This window comes from Rhinatrema bivittatum, chromosome 5, assembly GCF_901001135.1.
Source record: "Rhinatrema bivittatum chromosome 5, aRhiBiv1.1, whole genome shotgun sequence".
Classification (NCBI taxonomy): Eukaryota; Metazoa; Chordata; class Amphibia; order Gymnophiona; family Rhinatrematidae; genus Rhinatrema; species Rhinatrema bivittatum.
Window position 1 is genome coordinate 36,794,730 of NC_042619.1, and position 10,308 is coordinate 36,805,037.

At 46.0% G+C, this 10,308-nt stretch overlaps 1 protein-coding gene across 3 annotated transcripts in view; it reads left to right on the forward strand.

Moving 5' to 3' along the window:
- The window catches only part of DDIAS (DNA damage induced apoptosis suppressor), a 50,410-nt gene extending 41,487 nt beyond the window's left edge, over positions 1-8,923 (forward strand). For all 3 annotated transcript variants that reach the window (XM_029602212.1, XM_029602213.1, XM_029602211.1), the window contains exon 6: positions 5,536-8,923. In XM_029602212.1, coding sequence (XP_029458072.1) covers positions 5,536-8,082 — 2,547 coding nt within the window. In that variant the 3' untranslated portion in view covers positions 8,083-8,923. The remainder of the gene's footprint in view (positions 1-5,535) is intronic.
- Positions 8,924-10,308: the final 1,385 nt, after the last annotated feature.

Sequence of the window (10,308 nt, forward strand, 5' to 3'; positions counted from 1 at the left end):
GCCTTAGGTTGTCTGCATGTGCAATTATAGCCTTGGAGGGGGATTTGACATATTCAAGTAAACTACCACTGCAACCACAATACTTCTTGCATCATGCATTTGGAAAAGGTTATGGGATAATAGCACACATGCCAACATTTTGAAAGCTGCTAAGACAAATTTGATTGGAAAGACTTGACATTTTTCATATCTTTGAAATATATTCGAGCAAGCAACTTTTTTTTGGAAGACACAGTAGGAAAAACATTAGCATTTTGGTTACAAAATGAGGCAGTGTTGGCAATCATGAGATGGACAGATTGATTACCAGAGGCTATGCATTTGCTTCTCAATTAGAAGCCAAGTGGGAAGGATTAAGGGAATGGCCTTTATGGGAAAGAATAAGAAGTTATGAAACATGCTGCTTATACATATTGGCCTGATTTTCAGAGTTTTGCATGTGTAAATGCACTTTAACTATGTAAGTGGGCTTTTGAAAAATTCTATAATCCACCATTGAATTGTCCATAGGATATTCACATGTAAGCGCACTTTCGCTGTGCGTACCCAGATCAGTCCAGACTCCTGGGTTTTGCCTCCCTTCCAGCAGATGGAGACTGAGGAAGTTTAACTGATGCTGGCATATAACCTGGTGTGCCACCTGCAGTCCCTCGGTATTTCTTTGTCTCCAGCAGATGGTGGCAGTGCAAAACCTGCAGTCTTAGGCTTAGTTTATATTTAAAAAAAAAAAAAAAAAAGGTTAAAGGTAGTAAAGAAAATGTTACATTTTCAACCAGCAGGAATTCCTCCCAGAAGGTTGGCAGGTCCTGGTAGGGCCATCCTTTCTGGTCAAGAGGTTGAGCAGGGGGTTGGTAACTTTTTTTTTGTCTTCAACCTTTTCTTCACTAGGGGCAGAAATACTGGTGGTACTAGCTCCCTCCCCACCTCATGAGGATGCTAGGAGCCCGCTGCCCAACTTCAGGGAGGTGTTTGCTGTTAATTCTCTGTTCTTTTGTTTAAAGTTTTTAAAAGAAAAAGGAAGCCCCCCTTTTTCTTTCTGTTCTATTAGCGTGGTTCGTGTGGTTGGGCAGTCTGAAGCGGCCCAGCGGGTGGCCAGTGTTTCTCACACTGCCACCGGAAAGATGCCTGAATCTCCTGCACGATTGCTCCAGAGGCCATGTTGTGCAGCTCGTGGGGAAGCACGCGCATGTCTCGCACAGAGCGGCTTCTGATCCTGCTGCCTTTCTGGGGGAGAGGGCAGCTCGGGATCATTGGTGAGGGCAATCGTCCAGCATCTGGCTGCAGTGCAGTGCATGGGAGATGCAGTTTCGGCTGGTGACCCCTTCCTGGTGTCTGTGGGAACAGCAGCCATTTTGGAGTCCTTTCAGTCAGCAGCTGAGAGGGCTGCTGGAGCAGGAACTCTCCCTCCACTGCTCTCCCTGGCTGATGGAAGACCCGCAGAGGCCCAGGGTCCCAGGAACCTCTGTCTTGGGAGAGGGAGGACCTTTTTGGTCAGGATCCTGAGGACCCAGCAAGTTTTTCTCCAGATTCTGTGCTGTTTCTGCATAGGGGTTCATCTTGCCAGGAGGGCCGCAGGACACCACCTTTCCAGGCTCAAGGACACTCAGGAACCACTTCAGACCAAGCAGACGAGTCCTCCAGAGTCGAAGTTGAAGAGTCTCTGGCAGTGGACCCTCCAAACATGGATTCTTCCCTGGACCTTCAGAATCCGGATGAGGGGTGGGGCCAAGCCCCAGCAGTGGAAGGGGATGATCCTAAGGTGGTTTACCTTTTCTATTCCACAGAGAGGAATTGTGGCCCCTGATTCCGTATGTCCTTAAGGAACTGGGAATTAAGAAACAGAATCGGATCATGAAAAAGTGGACCCAGTCATGGAGGGCCTGAGGTCTAGTAAAGGCTTTCCTGTTTCATAAGTTGGTAAAGAAGCTGGTGCTCTGGGAGAGGGAAACTCCGGATACCGATCTGAAGATTGGCAGGGCCATGGATAAATTATATCTGTTATCAGAGGACACTTTGGCGTTGTTGCGGGTGCCAAAGATGGATTCCTCAGTGTCTGTTGTCACTAAGATGACTATTCCTGTGGCTGGATCTGCCGTGCTTAAAGATATGCAGGACAGGAAGTTGGAGGTCCATTTAAAAAAATGTTTGAGGTATCTGTTCTGGGTATTCACACTGCAGTGTGCAGCAGCAGTTTCATGTTTCAGGCTGGTTTACGCTAGGTTCAGTGGTGACAGTCTGAAAAAGCGATGTCGGCATCAGAAGCCGAGCAGCTGGAAACCATGGTGGCCTATGGAGCAAATGCATTGTATGAGCTTATCTGAACATCCTCCAAGACTCTGTCAGGGGTCTTACTCATATGGTTACTTTGGTTATGGAACTGGTCGGCGGACATTTGATCTAAGCCCCAGTTAGGAGCATTACCCTTCAAGGGGAAGCTCTTGTTCGGAGAGGACTTAGAGGAGCTGGTGAAGAAGCTGGGCGAGAATAAGTCCCATAAGCTGCCGGAGGATAAGCCAAACGACAACAAGGATGCCTACTCCCCGCGGCCTTGTTTCCAGATAAATCATGTTTTTGGCAGAATCTGGCTTGGAAGGTCCCCAAAAACAAGGATCTGGTAGGCAGTAATTTTGGGACCAGTCCTTTCAAGGTTGAAAGCCAAATAGGGATGGTTCTGGCCAGGGGGCATTGAGATCCAAGTCTGCACAATGAATCTAAGCTGGTCTACTTCTTGGTGCCGGCTATAGGGGGTTGATTGACTCTCTTCTACGAAGAGTGGGCCAAGATCATAGCTGATCAGTGGATTCTAAGTGTGATAAGACATGTTTATGCTTTAGAATTTGCTCGCCTGCTAAAGGACGTGTTGCACCTACACAAACAAATCATGGGTGGTTCAGGAGACCATTAGCTGTTTACAATGCTGGGAGCCATCGTACCTGTCCCCAGAGGGGAGCAGGGAACAGGAAGGTATTCCATTTATTTTGTGGTCCCAAAAAAAGAAGGGACCTTCTGCCCATCTTGGATCTGAAGAAGATGAACTCAGCTTTGAGTCCCTCATTTTCATATGGAGACCCTACGTTCAGTAACTTCCACCGTGCGCAAAGGAGAATTATTTTAGGCATCTCTAGGTTTGACCGAAGTTTACTTACATACAGCAATCTAGCCAGATCATCATAGATTTCTCCAGTTTATAGTTCTTGGCTCATATTTTCAGTTTTGTGCTCGGCCCTTTGGGCTGGCAAAAGCCCCGAGAACTACTGATGCCAGTAATAGCAGTGGCTATTCCCTAAGTCAACTTTATTTATTTAAGGTTTTCTATACCGACATTCGTTGGACATCATATCAATGTATTATCCACTATGATGTCTAGATCTCTTTGCTGGGTGGCAGCTCCTAATATGGAACCTAACATCGTGTAACTACAGCATGGATTACTTTCCCCTATATGCATCCCCTTGCACTTGTCCACATTAAATTTCATCTGCCATTTGGATGCCCAATCTTCTGTTCTGTTCTTGTAATAGACTGAAGAAGGGCACAGGTTTCTTCTGATTCTCATTGAAAAGGATTGTTCCCATTAACAGGCTGTTTCCACATCCTTCTGCTCGTTTGGAGGTACGGGTTGCAGGAGGGATATGTTTAGGATCAGTGGTATCTTGGTTGGGGTACAGGTCAACACTGAGGGACTGCAGGTGGCACACCAGGTTATATGCCAGTGTCAGCTAAACTTTGTCTCCATCTGCTGGAAGGGAGGCAAAACCCAGGAGTCTGGACTGATGTGATAATACAGGAATGAAAATTAGATAACAACCAGTTTTCCTTTACGCATGTAAATTGCTTTTTAAAATTGCTACAATAGTAATTACATTTACACGTGTAACTCCTTTGAAAATTACTTCCATAGCATATTTTAGGATTCTGAAGGGCTGGGGGGTTCTTCTTTCTAATTCCTGCCCCACTGTTTCTCATGCTGCTCCCTCTCTCCCTCCCCCTGCCACCCCACAAAAGATATTAGTCTTCAGCACACCTCTCCACGCCCATGTTTTCTCCCCTGGTGAGACATCCTCTCGTCCTCCTGCCTACCCCTCCCCATGTTGTGCACTCACCCTTCCAGCATGGATGTTCCTTCAGCTTTCTAAAATGAGCCATGTTCATGGTGGTGAGAGGGTGGTGTTGGTAGAGGATCAAGTGTGGAGAAGGGGGGTGGGGGGAATAGGAGGAGGAATATTAACTTTGGGAGGAGGTGAGGAAAAAGTCCAATGTCTTAAGCTGAACAATAAAACTGTGTACTGAAATCTGGTGCACAGTTTCTTAATGCACACGCTAAACATTTTTTAAACTCCCGATGCAGTAAGCTAACGGTATACTAATGCCCAGACACCTGAAAATGTGTGTAAAGAGGATAACTGAGCAGAAAACCTGGTTTATGTGCAGTAAACATACTTTTGAGCGCACACAGTCCTTACTACAGGTGCTGACACAAGAACCCCAGCTTCTGGCCAGAGCCTGACATTGGCCCTGGAAACACCACGCCTAGTCCGAGGGGGGGGCTAATGTTTCTAGTGCACATCTCTGCACTGGGGGGCAATAGCCAATTCCATCCTTTAGCATGGGATTTGCATAAGAGGGCGCTAATCTGTATTTCACATAGGTTGTGCACGGAAAACTCTTGCATCAGCAGTAAGGTTTACTCCCAAAAAAGTGTGCACAACTGCAATTTAAACTGCTTTCTGCTGAGCACGCCTTCTTCCATCGGCCCCATTGCTGGAGATAAGGAGGATGTGTACTAGGAGGGTACAGGAATGTGAGGAGGAGATTCACCAAAGGGGGAATGAGGGGGGGAAAGCATGAGTGGAAAGAAAGATCATTAAAGAGAGAATAGGGGAGGAGTGGGGGAGAAAGGTGGAAGCATCACTGAGTGGGGACGCTATTACCAGGGAAGAGTCTCGGGGTAAGGGGTATTTGTAAAGGCGGCATGGGGAGGAAGTGAAGGAGCAATAGGGCTTAGTAGTCTCTCTGGCAGGGTATGAGAGGCATCATGGGGAAAAGGGCTAGGGTCTCAGCAGGTGGAGTTGGGGGTTTCAGTGTCACTGGTGAAGGGTGAGGCTGGAGGGAGCAGGTAGAGCTCAGTGACTGTAACAGAGAGGTGGAGCTTTGGCACTGGGGAGTGGGGGAACGGATGAACAGAAGAGGATGGCTCATGCATATCACCTGATGGGAGTGGGAGAGGTTCTTGGAATGGGCAGACTGGATGAGCTGTAGAGTCTCTTTCTGCCGCCATGTTCTGTGTTTCTGTAGGGTCATCGGAGGGAGGGGTTCAGGATGGAGGGAGCAAACTGAGGAGGAACACAGGTTGCCCCCTGGCTGGCAGCATGTACAGAAGGGGCTGTACTGCACTTTCGTAAATGTCTAGTGCTTATTTTTCTGAAAGATAGACCCAGTCAACTAGTTGAGTTAATCCCTAAAAATCCTTATTTTTGCTGCCTAGAGAACCTTCTTTAGGATCTTTTAATACAAGATGTACTGATTGTTTTGCAGACTTCTGTGAACCACGATGGACAGCCCTTTATTTCCAAGAGCACACTACAAAGCTTACACACCAGCAATGGACACATTAAGTACCTCGTGGCCTGCCAGATCTCTCTGCCAAACCTGGGCTGTGTTGGTTGCACAGTTCTCAGCTACTACAAACAGCTCCTTGAATCTGCTAACTTCAGGAACACTTTTGGTGCCTCCCAGCTCCCGGAGAGTGTGTTGAGTGCAATAGATCAGCCTGTCGGTGAACTCAGCAGCTTGTGTAGCTCCACCAGCACCCAGGGATCTGTTTTCTCAAGTAGAAGAGATGACTTTTCAAGTCCTTGGCAGCAGATATCATTTGGATTGATTCCTTTATCCTCGGAGCAAGCAACAACCACAGAGATATCTCTTGCAGAAGTGGCCCAAACCAGAAGCAGCCGTAGTCAGGGCTGGGAGCAGAAGGACTCCTGTGCAAAAATCAGCAGTTGCCATCAGCCCTCTCGAGATGAAAGTAGAAGCAGGGAGAAGACCGAAGGGGAAACCTCTTGTGAATTCAGTTCACTGCCTGTCATGACAGACTTAGTCATTGGCAGCAACGCTGCTCGGATGTTGAAAAATACTTCCTGGCTGGCACTGGCCACGCTTCCTGATGCCCATGGCTTCAGGCCATTGCAAAGCACATTGGAAGTGGAAGGTAAATATTCTGAAACAAAAATCACTTACAGCCCAGATTGTTCAGAGAAAGCTGGGAACACCGTGGTCTGCATGAGCCACAATTTATGTTCCCCCAAGCTATCTTCTGAGAAGAAGAAATCGGTTGGAACTTACCAGGACGACGACCCGGCTATTTGGGATGATTTGCTGCTCTCTGAAAGCCTAAGTGAATTTATAGCCAGAGTTGAAAATAACAAGCGCCTGGTGTCTCTCCGATGCTTTGATGTTGCTTATTGTTCTAACGAAACAATTGATGAATTGGGAGGGAAGTCAGGCTGTCTGAGTCCTAAATTAAGACATTCCTGTTTTGATTCATCTCTGGAAGGTGCAACGAGGAAATCGGCACAGCCAGCACAAATTGTGAATTCTTGCAAAGATCTTAGTTCAGGCTGTACCTCGGGGCTGGCATCCACAGAAGAAAGGGAAACAGCAGGCACAAAGCTACGCAGTACTATACCTGCACAGGCTGAGCAGGATCAGTACTCTTCTCACATTCGGCATCCTACAAGCCAATCTCCATTCACCAAGGATTTGAGTTGCTCTCTTTTGCCTTTAGGAGCCTACAATCTATCTGATAAATCAGGATCTCTACAAGTTACCAGTGTGTCAAGGAACAGAAGGTCCGGTGCTGCCACAGAAGTGGCTTTGAAGTATTCTAGAAGGCTGCACATCCAAAGGAAATCTAAACCTGCTTATTTCTCTTCAGGAAAGATTGAAAGACAGGAAGAAAACTTTTCTTATCCTAATGAAGATACTTTTAGGCATCTGGCAAACCAGAATGCTGTTCAGATAGACTGTCAAAAACTAGAATTTGAGTTAGAGGTGCACCAGAAGGATAAAAGCCTGGGTGAATGTGAGCCACACTTACAGACTGTGCAAAAACAGAGTCGCTACTGCATGTTGCAGAATGACAGCAGCTGCAGCGGGGCTGGTGGATACGATGCTTCTGCCGAGCTTTTTGGTAATGCAGAAGAGGAGCCGGAAATTCCTGCAGAAACACCGCATCGTTCACACCTCGCACGTCAGGGACCTGCTTTGGCCAAAATCGATGCTGCGCCTGAAAGGGTGCTTGGCGAATTGGACATAGACTTTAGCCGTGCCCAAGCTCGAGTGTGTGTATTGGCCCCGGACCATTCTCCTCAGACTTATTCCCAGTGTGAGTCAGAACCAGAGGAGCAAGACTTTGTTCCCGTCTCACAGTCAACGCCGGTGCTAAGACAGCTTTCAAAACTAGGATCCCTTCCAGTGAAGTTAACCCCAAATCTCTGCAGCCCTATTTATTCCAAATGCCACAGTTCCAGAACTTTCCTTAAACGTGGTTTATTGAAGCGGCTAAGTGGCAACTCCTTGCGATTGGTACAAAACCGGAAGGCAGCAGGTTTCCCCACTCGTTCTGCGAAGAGCCCGCTTGAAAGTGATTCTGAGGAATGGATTCCTCCATCGGCAACAAAATACATCCGGCCATTTGTACTTTCTAATCCCGCAGGACCACATCCAGAAGCCGGAGGGCTAAAGAAAAAACATGGTATCCGCAAAATGGTGGACAAAGACATATTGAAAAACAGAGAGGAAAGAATTGATGAATACTTAAGTAACGACTTAAAACCTAAGACCTTGCAGTTTCCTCCAGCTCTCATCAAGAGCCCACCCATCAGTAGCAAGTGTGCTAAAACGCCAGGTGTTGAAGCTGGGTTTCTGGAAGCAGCATACGAGACTCCTGCCCGTTCAGCTGCCAGATTGTCTTATTTCGGAAGGGATATAGATAACATTCCTGAAGATTGGTCCCCTGAATTGTTTGCAGAAAGATCAATGGTTTCCCAACATTGTGACTTTATGCAGAAGCAGCTGTTCTGAAACTTAAATATCTCAGGCAACATGGTAGATCTTTTTGTCTTTGATTTATGAATGCAAAGCTGGCAAATATATAGCATTGACTGGAAACTTCAAATAAGCAATTGTCTTTCCAAAGGCAACTAAATATCAGGACTGTTTTGGAACCCTGTCTCCAACTTCCGTTGTGCTGAGACTGACCAGCTTAGCAGCCCATAAACATCTGTATATGCTTGGCTTTTTTTTTTTTTATATAGTATAATCTGACCATCTCAATTTAAGGCTTAACCTGATTACAACTAAACATTTTAAGCTCTCGAAACAATTTTAAAAATTCAAAACTCAATTCAAAACTAAAAAATTAGTCTTGAAGCCAAATATAGTTAGCATGTAATTGCTGCAGGGCATAATCTCTCCCCTGCTACCTGCTCTGTACGCCAGCGTTGTCCATCCAGTCTCAAGCACCCAGTGCAATCTGAATTTTTCTAATTGCCAACACAGGCACCGGGCTTTTAATTTTTACCTGAATTTTGAAAAGAAATTGTGAAACCTGAAAAACTATTGGTCAAATGTTTCTAAATGACTGCAGGCAGTGGAATTACCTCTGTCCTGTTCGTGGGTGGAGGGGACCCATTCAGCAGAACTCGCTTACTGTTACTTTGCTAAGGCCGGCCCCTTAATCTGATGGATATCACACCGCTGCGAAAGCAGAAATGTAGGTCTCTTGGAGCACTACCAACCATACAGCCGTGTGTCTTCCATGAAAAAGTGAGGTTTTTTTTTATTTGATTACTTTGATAATTGACAGTCATAAGTTCTGGAACGGTCTGGTTAGCGTCAGTATTTTAATAAATGTTGCATCTTTGAAGCTGTTGTCATTACATGATTGTTAACAGCCCTTTATAATGTCTTAACATGATTGCCTTATTATGACATTGCATATAATGGCTTTGTTCTCATGTCCCACATAATGTATTTACTGATTCTGATGAAGATACCTTTGCAATGAGGCATCATTGGCCTAATGATCTGTACTGAATACCTGAACTTACTGCGTAGCAATGTGGTCAGGTTAGCTTATTGGAGAGGGCTATGGCTGAATATAAGAGGTGTAGCCTTTCCTCCTGAATCTAACCACTGCCGATGAGTGAACGTTGTCTGTCTCCTTTAGCTCCTAGAAAGAAAAATATACCAGGCCCTCTCTTGACCACTGCTCCCGTAAGCTGGCTGAGGGGAGTGGTGATCTTAAAAAGGGGAACCATCCAAGCAAACTGGAGTGGGAAGAGCATGCACAATGTCTGAAAGGGGTTCAAATCACATTGCCACTGTGTGTGACCTTGGGCAAGTCACTTTACCCTCCACTGCCTCGGCTACAGTTTAAATTATAAGCCCTTGTGTGAAATCCAAGGGCTTTTACCTAATCTGCCTTTGGCAGTGTTAATCATTACCTACTCCTTACTCTCCCTGTCCTCTCTTGGTTTTCTTCTTACAGCCACGAGTGCACTCTTCACTTTTTATGCTCTAGTAGATCCACCTCTGTTGCTTTCCTAGTGGAGTGTGCCTTAGGCCTCTGTTGTAGGACCTCTTTTCTTCTCTAGCGTTGTTCCCTTGGTGCTCTCCTCTCCTCCCATGGTTTTCAATACCATTTTCATTTATTTGTTACCTGCCCTGCTGCATGCTGCTGAAGCCCAGACCTACCACTCTATATCAAAACTTCACCAGGAATCCAATCCCAAATCTCAACCTGCTTGTCTGACATTGCCACCTCTATGTCTCATTTTCATTGTAAACTTAACGTGGCCAAGATACTATTTCTTATTTTCCCAGCAAACCACCTCCCTTCTTTCTCTGGATAACAGTCTCTCACCCTCTTGATCCCTCCAGCCTATCTTCAGTTCCTCTCTCTGTACATATCCAAAGCAGTGCCAAAATGTCATTTCTTTCTCTAATATCCCCAAAATCCCACCCTTCCTTTCTGACCACATAAACAAACCTTTTCTCTTTAATCACACTTTCATTACCTACTGCAACCTGTTTCTTATTGAACCATCTCTTCCCCCTTCGCTCTATTCTAATTTCGGCTGTGTGACGTATCTTCCACCAGTGCTGCTACACTAATATAAGCCCCTCTTGTTAAGTGACGGCATTGGCTCCCTATCTGTTCCTGCATGGAGTTCAAGCTTCTGTTTCTCACCTACCTGTGCATTCATTCTTCAACTCCTCGTTACTTCTCCTCCCCTCTCCATCCCT